General features: G+C 45.0%; 1 protein-coding gene across 2 annotated transcripts in view; it reads right to left on the minus strand.

Moving 5' to 3' along the window:
- Positions 1-22,568, minus strand: part of LOC118375671 (slit homolog 3 protein-like) — a 501,749-nt gene that overhangs the window by 81,757 nt on the left and 397,424 nt on the right. For both annotated transcript variants that reach the window (XM_052488085.1, XM_052488084.1), the window contains 2 exons: positions 16,984-17,147; positions 9,853-9,985 (listed from right to left, as the gene is read on the minus strand). In XM_052488085.1, coding sequence (XP_052344045.1) covers positions 9,853-9,985; positions 16,984-17,147 — 297 coding nt within the window. The remainder of the gene's footprint in view (positions 1-9,852; positions 9,986-16,983; positions 17,148-22,568) is intronic.

A 22,568-nucleotide genomic window follows, 5' to 3' on the forward strand; every position in this document is an offset into this window, starting at 1 on the left:
TCTAACACCCGGCTCTGAAACAGGATATGTTGTTTCTAACACCCGGCTCTGAAACAGGTTATGTCGTTTCTAACACCCGGCTCTGAAACAGGATATGTTGTTTCTAACACCCGGCTCTGAAACAGGTTATGTCGTTTCTAACACCCGGCTCTGAAACAGGTTATGTCGTTTCTAACACCCGGCTCTGAAACAGGTTATGACGTTTCTAACACCCGGCTCTGAAACAGGTTATGTCGTTTCTAACACCCGGCTCTGAAACAGGTTATGACGTTTCTAACACCCGGCTCTGAAACAGGCTATGTCGTTTCTAACACCCGGCTCTGAAACAGTTTATGTCGTTTCTAACACCCGGCTCTGAAACAGGTTATGTCGTTTCTAACACCCGGCTCTGAAACAGGATATGACGTTTCTGTGACAGGTGTTTATGTTTTGGACTCACCGGAGCAGACTTTGGAGTTTGTTTAAAGTCAAGTATGACAACAGACTGAATAAGGCTCATGCTAGTATGGGTAGTCAAAAGTCTTTGGAGTATAGGAATGTTGGCCATAAGCGACATGCTTGCCCGAAAGGGGAGAAGGCAGAGGGAGGGGCGCAGGTGTTCCTCGTAACGCCTGGGACGACAGTGGTAGAGCAGCCACAAGCACCTGTTGCTGAGGAACACGCTGTGTGTGTTGAGGGTACTGAGTTGAGGGTACTGAGTTGAGGGTACTGAGTTGAGGGTACTGAGTTGCAGCTTGTACCAGAGGGGAACATAGTTTCTGATGTGCAGCAGAAACGTATTGTTGTAGGAGGTCAGGGCAGATCTGGGGAACCATTTTCCCAGACTGGTGAGGAGATAACCATTATGATTGATGGGGTACAGGAGGGGGTTCAGGTGGATCTAGTCACCCAGGTAGTAGAGGAGATGTCCATTATGAGTGATGGTGTTCAGGTGGATCTCGTCACCCAGGTAGTAGAGGAGATATCCATTATGAGTGATGGTGTTCAGGTGGATCTCGTCACCCAGGTAGTAGAGGAGATATCCATTATGAGTGATGGGGTACAGGAGGGGGTTCAGGTGGATCTAGTCACCCAGGTAGTAGAGGAGATATCCATTATGAGTGATGGGGTACAGGAGGGGGTTCAGGTGGATCTAGTCACCCAGGCAGTAGAGGGGATAACCATTATGAGTGATGGGGTACAGGAGGGGGTTCAGGTGGATCTAGTCACCCAGGTAGTAGAGGAGATGTCCATTATGAGTGATGGGGTACAGGAGGGGGTTCAGGTGGATCTAGTCACCCAGGTAGTAGAGGAGATGTCCATTATGAGTGATGGGGTACAGGAGGGGGTTCAGGTGGATCTAGTCACCCAGGTAGTAGAGGAGATGTCCATTATGAGTGATGGGGTACAGGAGGGGTTCAGGTGGATCTAGTCACCCAGGTAGTAGAGGAGATGTCCATTATGAGTGATGGGGTACAGGAGGGGTTCAGGTGGATCTAGTCACCCAGGTAGTAGAGGAGATGTCCATTATGAGTGATGGGGTACAGGAGGGGGTTCAGGTGGATCTAGTCACCCAGGTAGTAGAGGAGATGTCCATTATGAGTGATGGGGTACAGGAGGGGGTTCAGGTGGATCTAGTCACCCAGGCAGTAGAGGAGATGTCCATTATGAGTGATGGGGTACAGGAGGGGGTTCAGGTGGATCTAGTCACCCAGGTAGTAGAGGAGATGTCCATTATGAGTGATGGGGTACAGGAGGGGGTTCAGGCGGATCTAGTCACCCAGGTAGTAGAGGAGATGTCCATTATGAGTGATGGGGTACAGGAGGGGGTTCAGGTGGATCTAGTCACCCAGGTAGTAGAGGAGATGTCCATTATGAGTAATGGGGTACAGGAGGGGGTTCAGGTGGATCTAGTCACCCAGGTAGTAGAGGAGATGTTCATTATGAGTGATGGGGAACAGGAGGGGGTTCAGGTGGATCTAGTCACCCAGGTAGTAGAGGAGATGTCCATTATGAGTGATGGGGTACAGGAGGGGGTTCAGGTGGATCTAGTCACCCAGGTAGTAGAGGAGATGTCTATTATGAGTGATGGGGTACAGGAGGGGGTTCAGGTGGATCTAGTCACCCAGGTCGTAGAGGAGATGTCCATTATGAGTGATGGGGTACAGGAGGGGGTTCAGGTGGATATAGTCACCCAGGCAGTAGAGGAGATGTCCATTATGAGTGATGGGGTACAGGAGGGGGTTCAGGTGGATCTAGTCACCCAGGTAGTAGAGGAGATGTCCATTATGAGTGATGGGGTACAGGAGGGGGTTCAGGTGGATCTAGTCACCCAGGTAGTAGAGGAGATCTTCTTTCATGTTGATAAGTTTGTGAGGTCAGCTGTGGTGTTACAGCAGATGGTGGGGTTGGACCAGAAGAAGCGTTTCTGCTACTGCCGTCATGGCAGCAAAAGGTAGTGGGAAACGGGGTGAGGTTAAGATACAATTTAAACAATGATGATTATCATGCCTCACAGGGTGCTTTTCTCTCTTTGTCTGTTTTCTCTGTGGTTTCTTCTGTTTTTCCTTCTCTTTTCTATATGGAGGTACTAAGTGTAGGTTCTCTCAATATGAATAAAAATAATAAATCTATTTAACCTTTATTTAACTAGGCAAGTCAGTTAAGAACAAATTGTTATTTACAATTATGGCCTACACCGGCTAAACCCGGACGACGCTGGGCCAATTGTGCTCCGCCCTATGGGACTCCCAATCACAGCCGGAGGATTTAGCCTGGAATCAAACCAGTAGGGTTGGAAGGTTAGACAGGTTATGTGTATCTGATCACTACTGTAGTATGGTTGGAAGGATAGACAGGTTGTATGTATCTGATCACTACTGTAGTAGGGTTGGAAGGTTAGACAGGTTGTATGTATCTGATCACTACTGTAGTAGGGTTGGAAGGTTAGACAGGTGGTATGTATCTGATCACTACTGTAGTAGGGTTGGAAGGTTGGACAGGTTGTATGTATCTGATCACTACTGTAGTAGGATTGGAAGGTTAGACAGGTGGTATGTATCTGATCACTACTGTAGTAGGGTTGGAAGGTTAGACAGGTTGTATGTATCTGATCACTACTGTAGTAGGATTGGAAGGTTAGACAGGTTGTATGTATCTGATCACTACTGTAGTAGGGTTGGAAGGTTAGACAGGTTGTATGTATCTGATCACTACTGTAGTAGGGTTGGAAGGATAGACAGGTTGTATGTATCTGATCACTACTGTAGTAGGATTGGAAGGTTAGACAGGTTGTATGTATCTGATCACTACTGTAGTAGGGTTGGAAGGTTAGACAGGTTGTATGTATCTGATCACTACTGTAGTAGGGTTGGAAGGATAGACAGGTTGTATGTATCTGATCACTACTGTAGTAGGGTTGGAAGGTTAGACAGGTTGTATGTATCTGATCACTACTGTAGTAGGGTTGAAGTTTAGACAGGTTGTATGTATCTGATCACTACTGTAGTAGGGTTGGAAGGTTAGACAGGTTGTATGTATCTGATCACTACTGTAGTAGGGTTGGAAGGTTAGACAGGTTGTATGTATCTGATCACTACTGTAGTAGGGTTGGAAGGTTAGACAGGTTGTATGTATCTGATCACTACTGTAGTAGGGTTGGAAGGATAGACAGGTTGTAAGTATCTGATCACTACTGTAGTAGGATTGGAAGGTTAGACAGGTTGTATGTATCTGATCACTACTGTAGTCGGGTTGAAGGTTAGACAGGTTGTATGTATCTGATCACTACTGTAGTAGGGTTGGAAGGATAGACAGGTTGTATGTATCTGATCACTACTGTAGTATGGTTGGAAGGTTAGACAGGTTGTATGTATCTGATCACTACTGTAGTAGGGTTGAAGGTTAGACAGGTTGTATGTATCTGATCACTACTGTAGTAGGATTGGAAGGTTAGACAGGTTGTATGTATCTGATCACTACTGTAGTAGGGTTGGAAGGTTAGACAGGTTGTATGTATCTGAGCACTACTGTAGTATGATTGGAAGGTTAGACAGGTTGTATGTATCTGATCACTACTGTAGTAGGGTTGGAAGGTTAGACAGGTTGTATGTATCTGATCACTACTGTAGTAGGGTTGGAAGGTTAGACAGGTTGTATGTATCTGATCACTACTGTAGTAGGATTGGAAGGTTAGACAGGTTGTATGTATCTGATCACTACTGTAGAGGGGTTGGAAGGATAGACAGGTTGTATGTATCTGATCACTACTGTAGTAGGGTTGAAAGGATAGACAGGTGGTATGTATCTGATCACTACTGTAGTAGGATTGGAAGGTTAGACAGGTTGTATGTAGCTGATCACTACTGTAGAGGGGTTGGAAGGATAGACAGGTTGTATGTATCTGATCACTACTGTAGTAGGGTTGGAAGGTTAGACAGGTAGTATGTATCTGATCACTACTGTAGTAGGGTTGGAAGGATAGACAGGTTGTATGTATCTGATCACTACTGTAGTAGGGTTGGAAGGTTAGACAGGTTGTATGTATCTGATCACTACTGTAGTAGGGTTGGAAGGTTAGACAGGTTGTATGTATCTGATCACTACTGTAGTAGGGTTGGAAGGATAGACAGGTTGTATGTAGCTGATCACTACTGTAGTAGGGTTGGAAGGTTAGACAGGTTGTATGTATCTGAGCACTACTGTAGTAGGGTTGGAAGGTTAGACAGGTTGTATGTATCTGAGCACTACTGTAGTATGATTGGAAGTTTAGACAGGTTGTATGTATCTGATCACTACTGTAGTAGGGTTGGAAGGTTAGACAGGTTGTATGTATCTGATCACTACTGTAGGAGGGTTGGAAGGTTAGACAGGTTGTATGTATCTGATCAATACTGTAGTAGGGTTGGAAGGTTAGACAGGTTGTATGTACCTGAGCACTACTGTAGTAGGGTTGAAAGGTGTGACATTACTCCTGTGTGTTTTTCCATATTGTTACTGTTGATATTCACCTGTCCTGTCCACGAAGGTCGTCACCTTATTGGTATTTTAATGTTAAGTTATTACATGTCGCCATGTAATGTGAAATGTTTTTGTTGTTTTGGGACAAATGGAGGGTTATGAAATGGCATTTGGAGTCCTTGAGACAATGGGTGGAGGTTGGGAAGGCCCAAATAAGTCTGTTTTGTCAACAGTATACTGCTCTATCTAGTATTGAAGTTTAAGAGACTATCAGGGCCCATGAAGAGGACATCAAATCTATGGAATTTAAGTTGCTCACTCAAAATGACCCTATACTAGTCATGAACTTACAGGACAAGATAAATGAACTGAGTCTGTTTTTACATGAAAGAGTGAAGGGTGCCTTGATTAGGTCTAGCTTTGCTACCTTCAAGGATATGGATGCTCCAAGCGCTACCCAGGGCAGTCGACATTGCAGCGTAAACAGATGGTCTACCTTCGTCTCCCTGATGGGAAGGTGACCACGGATGACGGAGAGGTGCGCCAACATGCCGTGGATTTCTACTCTGCCCTCTATAAGGCGGAGGATTGTGATCCTCTGTTTGCTGAACAGTTGTTACATGGAATTCCTCAATTGGGCAGAATATAAAATGATATCTAAGTGTCTCTCAAACAGGTTGAAATCATATCTGGGGCTTTTGGTCCACAAGGTCCAGTCTTATTGTTTACCTGACCGCTCAATTGTTGATAACTTGTTTCTGATAAGAGATGTTTTAGACATTTGTAAACTGTCTGATGTGAATGTGGGTTTACATTCTTTGGATGAGGAGAAGGCTTTGATCGTGTGGACCACCAGTACTTGTTTAAAACAATGAAAGCCTTTGGGTTTGGGGATGAGGTTTTTTTCTTGGATGTGTTTACTGTATACTGGGGCCTCATGTATGGTGAAAGTGGAGGGTGGTTTGAGCTGCCCCATCCCCGTCCATAGGGGTATTAGGCAGGGATACCCAATTTCAGGACAGCTATATTGTCTGGCAATTGAACCAATGCTCTGTTTTTTAAGAGTGAGGCTTACTGATTTCTCTGAGCCAGGGGTTATGAAGGATCCTACGACACTGTCTGAGTATGCAGATGACCTGACAGTTTTATTATTTTATTAGATTGGATGAAGACTTTGGTTTTTTTTTCTAGGCTCCGATGTCTTTCAAAAAAAGATCTGGGAGGGTGTAGTGGAGAAGGTGTGTGCCAGATTGTCTAGGTGGAAATGGGTGCTACCCCAGCTGGCTTATGGGGGAAGGGTGCTGGTGCCAATAACCTAGCCACCTCTATCCTGTGGCACAGACTAATGATTTTACAGCCGGGGGGGCTGATACAACAGCTTCAGAGGACCCTTTTCAATTGATTTTGGTCTGGAAAACATTGGACTAACGCTGCATGAGGGTGGGCAAGGCTTGGTGGACATTTCTTCTAGGATCATGGCTTTCCAGCTTCAAGCAGCCCAGAGACTGTTGTACAGTGAAGGTTCAAGCAGCCCAGAGACTGTTGTACAGTGAAGGTTCAAGCAGCCCAGAGACTGTTGTACAGTGAAGGTTCAAGCAAAGCAAATCAAATCAAAATCACATTTATTTGTCACATACACATGGTTAGTAGATGTTAATGCGAGTGTAGCGAAATGTTTGTGCTTCTAGTTCCGACAATGCAGTAATAACCAAGCAGCACAGATACTGTTGTACAGTGAAGGTTGTAGCAGCCCAGAGACTGTTGTACAGTGAAGGTTCAAGCAGCACAGAAACTGTTGTACAGTGAAGGTTGTAGCAGCCCAGAGACTGTTGTACAGTGAAGTTTGTAGCAGCCCAGAGACTGTTGTACAGTGAAGGTTGTAGCGGCACAGAGACTGTTGTACAGTGAAGGTTCAAGCAGCACAGATACTGTTGTACAGTGAAGGTTCAAGCAGCACAGAGACTGTTGTACAGTGAAGGTTCAAGCAGCACAGATACTGTTGTACAGTGAAGGTTCAAGCAGCACAGAGACTGTTGTACAGTGAAGGTTCAATCAGCACAGAGACTGTTGTACAGTGAAGGTTCAAGCAGCCCAGAGACTGTTGTACAGTGAAGGTTCAATCAGCACAGAGACTGTTGTACAGTGAAGGTTCAATCAGCACAGAGACTGTTGTACAGTGAAGGTTCAAGCAGCACAGAGACTGTTGTACAGTGAAGGTTCTAGCAGCCCAGAGACTGTTGTACAGTGAAGGTTCTAGCAGCCCAGAGACTGTTGTACAGTGAAGGTTGTAGCAGCCCAGAGACTGTTGTACAGTGAAGGTTCTAGAAGCACAGAGACTGTTGTACAGTGAAGGTTGTAGCAGCCCAGAGACTGTTGTACAGTGAAGGTTCTAGCAGCCCAGAGACTGTTGTACAGTGAAGGTTGTAGCTAGGTCGATGCAGCCTACATATTGATGAGGAGAGCAAGCTAAGCCAAGCACCTTTTCCTCTTAAAGCTAGAGGGGCTTGTCTGGCCTGATATCTTTCTATGAGTCTGTTATGCAGGCTTGGAAAGTGTTCAATATGTCCCGTAAGGCCGGCACGCCACCAGGGATGTGGCTTTTTAAAGTGGTGGATAAAATACCCAATTTTCATAATTGAGTAAATGTAAAGATACCTTAACAGAAAATTACTCCATTAAAATACTACTTGAGTAAAAGTCTAAAAGTTTTTGGTTTTAAATATACTTAAGTATCAAACGTAAATGTATTTGCTAAAATATACTTAAGAATCAAAAGTAAATGTAATTGCTAAAATATACTTAAGTATCAAAAGTAGAAGTAAAAGTATAAATTATTTTAAATGCCTTACATAAAGCAAACCAGACAGCATCATCTTCTTGTTTTGTTTAATTTACGGATAGCCAGGGGAACAATACTCAGACATCATTTACAAATAAAGCATGTGTTTAGTAAATCCGACAGATTAGAGGCAGTAGGCATGACCTGGGATGATTTCTTGATAAGTGTGTGAATTGGACCATTTTCTGTCCTGCTAAGCATTCAAAATGTAACGAGTACTCTTGGGTGTCAGGCAAAATGTCTGGAGCAAAAAGTACATTATTTTCTTTAGGAATGTAGTGAAGTAAAAGTAGTCAAAACTATAAATAGTAAAGTAAAGTACAGATACCCCAAAAAATGACTTAAGTAGTACTTTAAAGTATTTTTACTTATGTTCTTTACACCACTGCTTTTTTCTAACACAGTCCCGTGTTCTGGGTTCAGCCAGCCGACGTTCATGCCTGTTAGGTGTGGGGTGTACCAAGCTGGGTCATCTGATGCGGAGTAGGAGCAGATCGTTGGAGGAGCTGGGAGAAAGAGTAGGGATCTGATCATCTCGCCTACTGAGGAAGGTCGTAGCTGAGGTCTGCGATTCCTTGCCAGTACTTCATCGGCAGTATGTGACTGATACTTCCAACTCTGATCGGTGGACAGAGGGTCTGGATGATGTGTTCCCTGCACTGAAGGTTAGTGCTGCGGCGGGGACATTAGAGGAGGACGTGGGGATGCTGTTTTCCTTCCATACCCCGGAGCTGGGAGAGTTCAAGGTGGTGGGAAAGAAGGCCATGTACATAATATGTGTATAAGTGTCCCATGCTTCTTACCTGGAAGGGTTCAAATGGACGAGGTGGGCAGGTGTGTTTGGTCCAGGTGCCTCCCCAAAAGGAGGCACCAAAAGTCTTTATATAAACTGCCTATTGATAAGAGGACAGCTGACCTCCAATGGAGGATAATACACAGAGCTATAGCCACCAACATGCATCTGGTACACCTGGACCCTACTGTTGGGGAGGGGTGTCCATTCTGTGCTGAGTATAAATCTCTGGCACATCTGTTCTGACAGTGTCCCAGGTTGGTGGGGATAATTGACCTCATCACTAGTTGGTTCTCAACTCTGGGAGAGGTTTTCTCTTCCCAACTGTTTATATTTGGGCCAAAGTCCAGGTTTAGTCGAGGGGCTGTAGTTGTCTTATTTAAATTTGTATCAGGGGCAGCTAAATTAGAAATCTGGAAGACACAGTATTCGGGGACAGGAGTCTGTGGGTGTGGTGGGCATGCTGGAGGGGATGTTGGCAGCGAGACTGAGGGTTGAGTTTTCCTATGACAAACTGGTTAATAACATTGGGCTGTTTATGAGCATATTGGGTCTACAGAAGTTGTTGTGGAGGAAGATTTAGTGTTGTGTTTTTAATTGATGTGTAACCATGGTTTTGTTTGAGTGTTTATTGTTCCCAGATCCAATAAAGATGTTTTAAATCTCTCTCTCTCTCTCTCTGATGGTAAAGTGCCCAGGCAGTGTGGTGTTAATGCAGCAGTTTCTCAGTGTACCACCTCAGTCTCCCTGGACCACTGGGTTGTTTGGTGGTGATGAACATCCCCGGTCCAACCCCCACTGATACGCCTCATTGACCTTCAGCTATGGAGCTATTCTTTTAATTGAACCTTTATTTAACTAGGCAAGTCAGTTAAGAACAAATTCTTATTTACAATGACGGACTAGGAACAGTGGGTTAACTGCCTTGTTCAGGGGCAGAACAACAGATTTTTACCTTGTCAGCTCAGGGATTCGATCTAGCAACCTTTCAGTTACTGGCCCAACGCTCAAACCACTAGGCACCTGCCACCCCTATGGGCACCCGACCTGACCTGGCCTCACCCTGCCTTATCCCGGCCTCACCCAGCCTTACCCCAACCTCACCCAGCCTTACCCTGGCCTCACCCAGCTGATGACGACTAGTGCTCTGAATAACAAAGAGCACAGACCACGACTAGCTAGCCGGAGGAAGTGTGTGTGTGTGTGTGTGTGTGTGTGTGTGTGTGTGTGTGTGTGTGTGTGTGTGTGTGTGTGTGTGTGTGTGTGTGTGTGGGAGACTCACAGCTCGGTGGTGTCCTTGGGTATGCCCTTGGGCAGAATGCGTAGCCCCTGGTTACTGCAGCGCACAATTGTGTCTGAGCATGTGCATGACTCTGGGCAGCTTGACACTGGAAAACATACATTCTCCTCAGTGCCTGCAGAGAGAGAGGAAGAAAGAACGAGAGAGAGAGAGAGAGAGAGAGAGAGAGAGAGAGAGAGAGAGAGAGAGAGAGAGAGAGAGAGAGAGAGAGAGAGAGAGAGAGGGGGGATGGGGAGAGAGAAAGGGAGAGAGGGAGGGAAGAGAGAGAGAGAGGATAGAGGGGAGGGAAGGAAGGGAGAGATAGAGGGGAAGAGAGAAAGGGAGAGAGAGGGAGGGAAGGGAGAGAGTGGGAATAGAGGGGGAGAAAGAAAGGGAGGGAAGAGAGACAGAGATTGGATAGAGGGGAAGAGAGAGAGGGGGAGAGAGAGGGAAGGAAGGAAGGAAGGCAGGAAGGCAGGAAGGAAGGAAGGAAGGAAGGAAGGAAGGAAGGCAGAGATTAAATATTACTGTAAATTACATCACATTCCACTCACATTAGAGGAGAAGCTAAGGAGGGGAGTGTACAAAATAGTTAATGATAGACATTTCACAACCTGGCAACAGTGCCAGAACTTTCCCCTTTGAAAGTGGAACTCTACAAATGAAGCCCTAAATTGATCGAGAATCTGATAATTGCACCACCATATCCTAAATCTCTCAGCCAGTTGCCTGCCTAGTGGGAGGACCTTTTTTTGGGGCTACCGAGTGGTGCAGCGGTTTGATTCCAGGCTGTATCACAACCGGACGTGATTGGGAGTCCCATAGGGCGGCGCACAATTGGCCCAGCGTAGTCCGGTTTTTACACCCCAGGTGAGAATTACACCCCAGGTGAAAAAGAAACAGGGAATTAAGACATTAATGGAAGGTAATGACGTCTGAAGTCTGCTCAACAATAACCCACAGCACTGGTTGGGTCTGGGACAGGGTCTGGCTTGGCTGATGCAGCCTGTCTGTAGAGGACTAGGGGCTGGATGGAGGGAGGGAGCCGAAATGCTGACTTGTTGATTGGGGGACCTCAAATCTCCCACTAATGAAGACATAAAACAGTCTAAAAACAGGACGTCAGTGAGTGTCATTGTAGCTGCAGCAATGTGGACCTTGAGGTGCAGGGATACAGAGTGTCCTCCTCCTCCTCCCTCCTACTTAGCATGTAGCATTGAGGGCTAAATGAAACACCACCTATGGCTTCCAGCTACAGATACAGTGCCTTCAGAAAGTATTCATACCCCTTTTCCCACATGTTGTTGTGTTACAGACAGAATTTAAAATGGATTAAATTGAGATTTTGTGTCCCTGGCCTACACACAATACCCCATAATGTCAAAGTGGAATTATGTTTTTGGCAATGTTTACAAAATAATAAAAAATGAAAGGCTGAAATGTCTTGAGTCAATGAGTATTCAACCCCTTTGTAAACATGTGCTTAACCAGTCACATAATAAGTTGCATTGACTCACTCTATGTGCAATAATAGTGTTTAACATGATTTTTGAATGACTACCTCATCTCTATACGCCACACATACATTTATCTGTAAAGTCCCTCAGTCGAGAAGTGATTTTGAAACACATTTTCAACCATAAAGATCAGTGAGGTTTTCCAATGCTTCGAAAGAAGGGCACCTATTGGTAGATGGGGGGGAAAAAAATCAGACATTGAATATCCCTTTGAGCATGGTGAAGTTATTAATTACACTTTAGATGGTGTATCAATACACCCAGTCACTACAAAGATACAGGCATCCTCCCTAACTTAGTTGCCGGAGAGGAAGGAAACTGCTCAGTGATTTCACCCTGACACCAATGGGGACTAAAAAAACGTTTGTTTAATGGCTGTGAAAAGAGAAAATATGATTTGTCTCCTTTCTGTTTTCTCTCTAACAGGGATTCTATCCAACTTTTTTAAGGTACATCGGGAAAAGAAATTCATGACGAAAGGCCTGAATGAAACTTCCCAAATGTTGACAAAACAAAATCCGCTAGACACGCTGTGATCTTTTTGTGTTGGTAAAATGTATTATGCGGGAAATGTAGGTGGAAACGATTTTATGTGCAAATATTGATTTAATATCAGAGTAAACTTGGAGTTACGTGAGGACATGCTGTGTGGTTTTCCCAGTATGACTCGTTGGGAGAGCATGCAGTTTATTAGGCTACAGATGAAAGAAGTTATGATGAACTTCACAGGGTGGTGAAAGTACAGGGTGATTAACTTCACAGGGTGGTGAAAGTACAGGGTGATAAACTTCACAGGGTGGTGAAAGTACAGGGTGATGAACTTCACAGGGTGGTGAAAGTACAGGGTGATGAACTTCACAGGGTGGTGAAAGTACAGGGTGATGAACTTCACAGGGTGGTGAAAGTACAGGGTGATGAACTTGATGCTCCTTTCCAGTAAATATAAAAATGTATATGTGTATTTTAACCCAATGATGGTTGAATTGAAGAAGTTTAAGCTTCCTATTAATCATTGTTTTGAAAACCAGGGATGTATTCATTATGGAAACCGTTTACCATTTAAGAACCAAACGGAGCAAAACTAGAGGTAGGTCCCTCCCTGTTTTGTTCCATTTGCTTCAGTTTAAGAAACGTTTTGCAACAGAATCGACGTAATGAATACGTGGACAGCTAGTGAAAAATGTGCTCTTGCAACAGATGCATAGTGCTGATCCCAGCGTATGGAATAAAAGTTTGAGTTCCTCCCTTCTAAACTCCCCTGTGGTATTGTGCTCCATACTGTCAACAACTAGTTTCATTTAAGAAGACCAGGAATGTGGCTTTTATTGCTCCATCTAATTTGTACTGATTCCCCAAAAATTCCATGGGCATAACAGACTTGCTCAAACTCGCACACTTTTGATAGACTTAAACAGCTGCTAATGATCAAGATATCAAAGTGTCACAAACAAAAATGTCAACAATAGGCCTATAGAAAATGCATCATATGGCATACATTTGCAAATAACAAATATCGGTAGTGCTCAAAGCATGCAGTTCCATAAGAGCAGCATTTCCTTTTCAACTCGAAGCGATGAGCCCAATCAGTCCTCCATGACAACACAATCATAAACAACAGTGTAGACTAATTAGTCCTTTTGGGGTTATGCTCAGGTTAAACAATTTGGCTAATGTATATTTCCAAGTCCTATTTTTGAAGATTGAGGGGTAATTGGAATGATTGAAAATCTGACACTGTTATTTTTAAAAATATTTTTTATTATAGCCTAATCATATTATTATCTGTAGTATAAAGCAATGGGTTAGAAGAAGCCTACATGACCTATAACTTATAACTTATAAAGTGAAATGCATTTATGGGCAGCTATGTAAACACTAACATTGATTTATCCTGCAATTGGTAATATACATTTTTGTCTTCTTCTAATGCCTCTTAAGCAGGTTGACGTTTATTGGGAAGAGTCTTGTCCTTGAGGCAGAACTGAGTGATTTCCACTAGATGGACCAGCTGCAAAGTCAAAATGTGAAAACAAAAATGTGCTTTTTGGTCTTAATTTAAGGTTAAGGTTAGGCACTAGGGTTAGCAGTGTGGTTAAGGTTAAGGTTAGGCACTAGGGTTAGCAGTGTGGTTAAGGTTAAGGTTAGGCACTAGGGTTAGCAGTGTGGTTAAGGTTAAGGTTAGGCACTAGGGTTAGCAGTGTGGTTAAGGTTAGGGTTAAGTTTAAAATCAGATTTTATGACTGTGGCTGTGCCAGCTAAACCTTGTGCCTCTTTACAATACTGAAATTACAATACTAAGTTGAAGTATTCCAAAAGTTATGTTACTGATTACAATGTTGGACAGGTACAGTAACTAGTAACTGTAACAGATTACATTTAGAAAGTAACCAACCTAACCCTGACAATACCAACCTAACTGACAGAGTGAAAAGAAGTCTGTACAGAATATAAATATTACAAAACCTGCATCCTGTTTACAAGGCATTGAGGTAATACTGCAAAACATGTGGCAACGTAATTCACATTTTGTTCTGAATACAAAGTGTTATGTTTGGGGAAAATCCAATACAACACATTACTGAGTACCACTCTCCAGATTTGCATAGAGGTGGCTACATCATGTTATAGGTATGCTTGTAATCATTAAGGACTGGGAGCTTTTCAGGATGAAAAATGTATGGAACGGAGCTAAAATCCTCGAGGATTTTGGATCAGTCTGCTTCCCACCAGCCACCGGGAGATGAATTCACCTTTCAGCAGGACAATAACCTAAATCACAAGGCCAAATCTACACTGGAGTTGCTTCCCAAGAAGACAGTGAATTTTCCAGAGTGTCCAGTTTTCACTTAAATCTGCTTGAAAATCTATAGCAAGACTGGAAAATGGTAGTCTAGCAATGATCAACAACCAATTTGACAGAGCTTGAATATTTTTTTAAAGAATAATGGCCAAATATTTTACAATCCAGGTGTTCAAAGCTCTTAGAGACTAACCCAGAAAGACTCTTAGCTGATATCGCTGCCAAAGGTGATTGTACATGTATTGACTCAGGGGTATAAATTAGATATGTCGGTATTTCATTTTCAATAAATGTGTACAAATTTCTAAAAACATGTTTTCACATTGTCACTATGGGGTATTTTGTGTGTAGATTGGTGAGAAAAAAAATATGCTTAATCAATTTTGAATTCAGTCTGTAACGCAACAAAATGTTGAATAATTCAAGGGGTATGAATATTTTCTGAAGCCACTGTAGCCGAACAAATGAAGCTAGTGTAGCTCCTCTAGTGAAACTCTATATCTACTGTATAACTTGGCTGTCTGGGACTTATATAGAATGTACCAAATTATTACAACTCACAAGTGAATTGACTATATGAGAAGATTTTTGGAGCTAATCCCTACAGTCCTTAAGAGTAGAAGTGCTATTTTCCCAAGAGCCCGGTACATTTGACAAGAGGCCCACTGTGTGAGAGAGAGAGACAGAGAGAGAGAGAGAGAGAGAGAGAGAGAGAGAGAGAGAGAGAGAGAGAGAGAGAGAGAGAGAGAGAGAGGCAGCTAGTCCTGCGCTCAACCAGACAGAAGCCAAAGCGCATTTCCTTTCTGGTGTAAATTTTTACGGCCACAGTTCAGTTCCTTGGGCCTCCATCTCCCTCACTCTGCCTGGGGGAAATGACCGAGTCCCTATAAAACCCACACTGACATGAGATAATGTGGTCGCCCACGGTTACTGTTCCATTGGTCTTCACAGTCCCTACAACCTAGCCCTGGCCCCTGTTCTGTCAGATACAGGAGTTAATAGCTATGTGGGTAGACAGTGTGTGTGTGTCTGTGTGTGTGTGTCTGTGTGTGTGTGTGAGAGAGAGAGTGTGTGTCCCACATGCCGTAGACTACAGGAGGACATGGAGGGGAGGGGGTTGTGTAGACGGTCTTGGGCCTATGCCTAGTAACAGGTGGAAGCAGCAGATTTCGTGGTGCATTTTACACAGCCAGTGGAATTTCATGGGAAGTGGATATGCACGGCTTGTAGATGGACGTAGATGGAGAGGTGTGACAGTAGCTAAGACATAAATAGAGCAGTGAGTCTAAAAGTCAGAACCAGGGGCCCTGGACACAAAGCCTGCTGTCATAAGACCCTTCACATAGAGCCTGCCCCAGAACCAGGGTCCCTGGACACAAAGCCTGCTGTCATAAAACCCTTCACATAGTGCCTGCCCCAGAACCAGGGTCCCTGGACACAAAGCCTGCTGTCATAAGACCCTTCACATAGAGCCTGCCCCAGAACCAGGGTCCCTGGACACAAAGCCTGCTGTCATAAGACCCTTCACATAGTGCCTGCCCCAGAACCAGGGTCCCTGGACACAAAGCCTGCTGTCATAAGACCCTTCACATAGTGCCTGCCCCAGAACCAGGGTCCCTGGACACAAAGCCTGCTGTCATAAGACCCTTCACATAGTGCCTGCCCCAGAACCAGGGTCCCTGGACACAAAGCCTGCTGTCATAAGACCCTTCACATAGTGCCTGCCCCAGAACCAGGGTCCCTGGACACAAAGCCTGCTGTCATAAGACCCTTCACATAGAGCCTGCCCCAGAACCAGGGTCCCTGGACACAAAGCCTGCTGTCATAAGACCCTTCACATAGAGCCTGCCCCAGAACCAGGGTCCCTGGACACAAAGCCTGCTGTCATAAGACCCTTCACATAGAGCCTGCCCCAGAACCAGGGTCCCTGGACACAAAGCCTGCTGTCATAAGACCCTTCACATAGAGCCTGCCCAAGAACCAGGGTCCCTGGACACAAAGCCTGCTGTCATAAGACCCTTCACATAGTGCCTGCCCAAGAACCAGGGTCCCTGGACACAAAGCCTGCTGTCATAAGACCCTTCACATAGAGCCTGCCCCAGAACCAGGGTCCCTGGACACAAAGCCTGCTGTCATAAGACAGGGCCAGGTGTGATGGATGGTTAGATAGATGGAGGTGTGGGAGAAACAGGGCCAGGTGTGATGGATGGTTAGATAGATGGAGGTGTGGGAGAAACAGGGCCAGGTGTGATGGCTGGTTAGATAGATGGAGGTGTGGGAGAGGTGTGATGGATGGTTAGATAGGTAGAGGTGTGGGAGAAACAGGGCCAGGTGTGATGGCTGGTTAGATAGATGGAGGTGTGAGAGAAACAGGGCCAGGTGTGATGGCTGGTTAGATAGATGGAGGTGTGGGAGAGGTGTGATGGATGGTTAGATAGGTAGAGGTGTGGGAGAAACAGGGCCAGGTGTGATGGCTGGTTAGATAGATGGAGGTGTGGGAGAAACAGGGCCAGGTGTGATGGATGGTTAGATAGATGGAGGTGTGGGAGAAACAGGGCCAGGTGTGATGGCTGGTTAGATAGATGGAGGTGTGGGAGAAACAGGGCCAGGTGTGATGGCTGGTTAGATAGATGGAGGTGTGGGAGAAACAGGGCCAGGTGTGATGGCTGGTTAGATAGATGGAGGTGTGGGAGAAACAGGGCCAGGTGTGATGGATGGTTAGATAGGTAGAGGTGTGGGAGAAACAGGGCCAGGTGTGTGTGTATGGGGTGACTGTGTTTTTGGGGGTTGTCTCTGTGGGTGTGGTGTGTTTCGTACCGTCGCAGGTGAAATCGGGTTTAGCCACGTCCTGGATGGGGATCTCCTTGAGGAAGGCAGGTTTTTGACAACGAGGGTTCCCACTCACAACCCTGGTCTTCTTCAGCCACAAACCCAGCCAGGCCAGGTGACAGTCACATACATAGGGGTTGGACAGTAGGTTACTGAGGGAGAGAGAGAGATAGAAAGAGAGAGAGAGAGAGAGAGAGAGAGAGAGAGAGAGAGAGAGAGAGAGAGAGAGAGAGAGAGAGAGAGAGAGAGAGAGAGAGAGAGAGAGAGAGAGAGAGTGAGTGGGTGGGTGGGGTGAAAATGTCTGGGTATCATTTAGGTTCTGGTTTGCATCACTGACAAACTTAACTGACACAATAGCTTACAGCTTGCAGCCTTTGACACGCCACTGAGGGAGCAGCCATCTTACAAGGCCACGAATAGATGAGCAGATCACTGAAGAGGATAATAAACACTGAGCTGTCTATATTGACCACTACTCCACCTGGGAAATGTTAGGGAGAAATAAGTCACCAGTAGACACCAGTAGACACCAGCAGACACCAGCAAGCACCAGTAAGTCAGCAGTAGACACCAGTAAGCAGCAGTAGACACCAGTAAGTAGCAGTAGACACCAGGAAAGGTGTCCGCATGCTTCCAGCCAAAACAGTTCGGAAGAGTTTGTGCATATATTATGATGACATTTTGTGATGTTTTTATTGGTTTTGGTGTTCAGGCACACAACATTTTTTTCTTGAGGCAATCCGAAGTCTACACCCCTTCTTTACTGATTGGTCAACAGTAGGGATTCTTCAGTAAACAATTTATTGTTATTCAACGAGATGACTCATTTTCATGCACATTTTTTCGATTGAGAAATACTGCACCAAACATCTTAATCCAGGTGTACAAAACATGGTTTTGGCCCCGATTTAGCCTTTCAAGACATGTTTTTGAGATTGGAGACAAAATCCCCATGTCGTTGCGTACTCGGGATGTGCAGCCGTCACCGACAGTAGTTTAATGTGAACAGGTCAGAGACCCAATCTGAGGGTCACCGATTCCGTCTTTGAGCAGTTCCAGACATCCCAATATTTTTAAACATGTTTGATTTTATCGGCACAAAATCTGCAATGCTCTTGTAGTGTGAGATGTGCAACAACAAGTTTTGAGAACGGTGATCAGCAATAGCCAATTAGAGCTCGCCAGAGAAGAAGCCAGTGAGATGCTGTCGTTGTTTCACATCACCCAGAATGTGTAGACTCTCCAACAGGAGCCATGACTACTACTGGCGAGACAGCGTGGTAGTATGGAGAATCCTCACGACCAAGTGAAGAATCTTGTATTATGTGACCCCCAGTATGTGCAAGATCATTTAGTGTGCGCACCACTACGTTGGCAACACACAAAAAAACTACAGGAAAGACAGTCTTTTAATGTGAAAGGCTCAGTGATGTTAGGATTTTGAAAGTCGTGTAGAGCCCACCCGGCTTTAGTTGGATGTAAAATTGAGCGAATAAGATCTCCTTTGCAAAAATGTCAAAATGAATGACACATCTCTTGAGTTAGGAAGTGTATACCGTCTACGGTGTCTCAAAATGGATAAACACTACTATACCAGTAACCAGCCGTATACACCTGTAACCAGCTGTAGACACCAGTACCCAGCTGTAGACACCAGTACCCAGCTGTAGACACCAGTACCCAGCTGTAGACACCAGTAACCAGCCGTAGACACCAGTAACCAGCCGTAGACACCAGTAATCAGCTGTAGACACCCTTAACCAGCTGTAGACACCAGTAACCAGCCATAGACACCAGTAACCAGCTATAGACACCAGTAACCAGCTGTAGACACCAGTAACCATTCATAGGCACCAGTAACCATTCATAGACACCAGTAACCAGCTGTAGACACCAGTAATCAGCTGTAGACACCAGTAACCAGCCATAGACACCAGTAACCAGCTGTAGACACCAGTAACCAGCTGTAGACACCAGTAAGCAGCTGTAGACACCAGTAAGCAGCAGTAAGCACTGTGCCAGATATTAGGTGTAGAGTTGAATGTGCCTCCAGGAATGACTCGGGGTCCAGATGGGTAGCAGAGAAAAGCAGTTGACTGTGTGTAGCTAGGTCTGTAATATGGTGTGTTAGTGACTGGAACATTAACACAGCCTATAGCTTACAGGGATAGGCTGGAAAGACCTTTCTTGTTTGAGAACGGGGAAGCTGAAAGGAGAGCGATTCCTGTGCTATCACAGCCCACAGTGTGGATTCAATATAGGAGGCTGACATTAGAATGCACAACCATCCAGCCGCCTAAAACGGACTCACGGCAGAGATCTAACGCCATATGCTAAATCTCTTCTCTTCCACGTGTTTGATTTGAATTATTAGTCCTACTGTATCTCACAGTATAATAACTATTGTCATATTCACTACAAGAAGAGAAAACAGGGAGAAATTAAAGTCCCTTTACTTTGTAACTTCCAGGCAGGCAGATGCTGTTATAAAACAAAATATCAAGAGCACCACTAAAATGTAGAAAAGTGATGGAAACATCACTAGGGAGGAAGTAAGGATGAACAAATTCATGGAGAAGGCTGGATCGACCATGGGCACCCACCAGGACAATCAAGAGCCATCCTGGATCATCAAGAAGCTCAGGAGTGTAGAGGCCAACACTAGCCAACCCCTTTACAGTACCTGAAGCATCACAGTGTTATTGTCAACACTAGTCACTCCCTCCACAGTACCTGAAGCATCACAGTGTTATTGTCAACACTAGCCAACCCCTTTACAGTACCTGGAGCATCACAGTGTTATAGTCAACACTAGCCAACCCCTTTACAGTACCTGGAGCATCACAGTGTTATAGTCAACACTAGCCAACCCCTTTACAGTACCTGGAGCATCACAGTGTTATAGTCAACACTAGTCATCCCCTTTACAGTACCTGGAGCATCACAGTGTTATAGTCAACACTAGTCACTCCCTCCACAGTACCTGGAGCATCACAGTGTTATAGTCAACACTAGCCAACCCCTTTACAGTACCTGGAGCATCACAGTGTTATAGTCAACACTAGTCATCCCCTCCACAGCACCTGGAGCATCACAGTGTTATAGTCAACACTAGTCATCCCCTTTACAGTACCTGGAGCATCATAGTGTTATAGTCAACACTAGTCATCCCCTTTACAGTACCTGGAGAATCACAGTGTTATAGTCAACACTAGTCATCCCCTCCACAGTACCTGGAGCATCACAGTGTTATTGTCAACACTAGACAACACCTTTACAGTACCTGGAGCATCACAGTGTTATAGTCAACACTAGACAACACCTTTACAGTACCTGGAGCATCACAGTGTTATAGTCAACATTAGCCAACCCCTTTACAGTACCTGGAGCATCACAGTGTTATAGTCAACACTAGTCACTCCCTCCACAGTACCTGGAGCATCACAGTGTTATAGTCAACACTAGCCAACCCCTTTACAGTACCTGGAGCATCATAGTGTTATAGTCAACACTAGCCAACCCCTTTACAGTACCTGGAGCATCACAGTGTTATAGTCAACACTAGACAACACCTTTACAGTACCTGGAGCATCACAGTGTTATAGTCAACACTAGCCAACCCCTTTACAGTACCTGGAGCATCACAGTGTTATAGTCAACACTAGCCAACCCCTTTACAGTACCTGGAGCATCACAGTGTTATAGTCAACACTAGTCATCCCCTTTACAGTACCTGGAGCATCACAGTGTTATAGTCAACACTAGCCATCCCCTCCACAGTACCTGGAGCATCACAGTGTTATAGTCAACACTAGCCAACCCCTTTACAGTACCTGGAGCATCACAGTGTTATAGTCAACACTAGCCAACCCCTTTACAGTACCTGGAGCATCACAGTGTTATAGTCAACACTAGCCATCCCCTCCACAGTACCTGGAGCATCACAGTGTTATAGTCAACACTAGTCATCCCCTCCACAGTACCTGGAGCATCACAGTGTTATAGTCAACACTAGTCATCCCCTCCACAGTACCTGGGGGAATCAGTGTTAAAGTCAACACTAGTCATCCCCTCCACAGAACCTGGAGAATCACAGTGTTATAGTCAACACTAGTCATCCCCTCCACAGCACCTGGAGCATCACAGTGTTATAGTCAACACTAGACAACACCTTTACAGTACCTGGAGCATCACAGTGTTATAGTCAACACTAGACAACACCTTTACAGAACCTGGAGAATCACAGTGTTATAGTCAACACTAGTCATCCCCTCCACAGTACCTGGAGCATCACAGTGTTATAGTCAACACTAGTCATCCCCTCCACAGCACCTGGAGCATCACAGTGTTATAGTCAACACTAGACAACACCTTTACAGAACCTGGAGAATCACAGTGTTATAGTCAACACTAGTCATCCCCTCCACAGTACCTGGAGCATCACAGTGTTATAGTCAACACTAGTCATCCCCTCCACAGCACCTGGAGCATCACAGTGTTATAGTCAACACTAGACAACACCTTTACAGAACCTGGAGCATCACAGTGTTATAGTCAACACTAGTCATCCCCTTTACAGTACCTGGAGCATCACAGTGTTATAGTCAACACTAGCCATCCCCTCCACAGTACCTGGAGCATCACAGTGTTATAGTCAACACTAGCCAACCCCTTTACAGTACCTGGAGCATCACAGTGTTATAGTCAACACTAGCCAACCCCTTTACAGTACCTGGAGCATCACAGTGTTATAGTCAACACTAGCCATCCCCTCCACAGTACCTGGAGCATCACAGTGTTATAGTCAACACTAGTCATCCCCTCCACAGTACCTGGAGCATCACAGTGTTATAGTCAACACTAGTCATCCCCTCCACAGTACCTGGGGGAATCAGTGTTAAAGTCAACACTAGTCATCCCCTCCACAGAACCTGGAGAATCACAGTGTTATAGTCAACACTAGTCATCCCCTCCACAGCACCTGGAGCATCACAGTGTTATAGTCAACACTAGACAACACCTTTACAGTACCTGGAGCATCACAGTGTTATAGTCAACACTAGACAACACCTTTACAGAACCTGGAGAATCACAGTGTTATAGTCAACACTAGTCATCCCCTCCACAGTACCTGGAGCATCACAGTGTTATAGTCAACACTAGTCATCCCCTCCACAGCACCTGGAGCATCACAGTGTTATAGTCAACACTAGACAACACCTTTACAGAACCTGGAGAATCACAGTGTTATAGTCAACACTAGTCATCCCCTCCACAGTACCTGGAGCATCACAGTGTTATAGTCAACACTAGTCATCCCCTCCACAGCACCTGGAGCATCACAGTGTTATAGTCAACACTAGACAACACCTTTACAGAACCTGGAGAATCACAGTGTTATAGTCAACACTAGTCATCCCCTCCACAGTACCTGGAGCATCACAGTGTTATAGTCAACACTAGTCATCCCCTCCACAGTACCTGGAGCATCACAGTGTTATAGTCAACACTAGTCATCCCCTCCACAGTACCTGGAGCATCACAGTGTTATAGTCAACACTAGTCATCCCCTC

The sequence above is a fragment of the Oncorhynchus keta genome, chromosome 30 (genome assembly GCF_023373465.1).
Source record: "Oncorhynchus keta strain PuntledgeMale-10-30-2019 chromosome 30, Oket_V2, whole genome shotgun sequence".
Taxonomy (NCBI): Eukaryota; Metazoa; Chordata; class Actinopteri; order Salmoniformes; family Salmonidae; genus Oncorhynchus; species Oncorhynchus keta.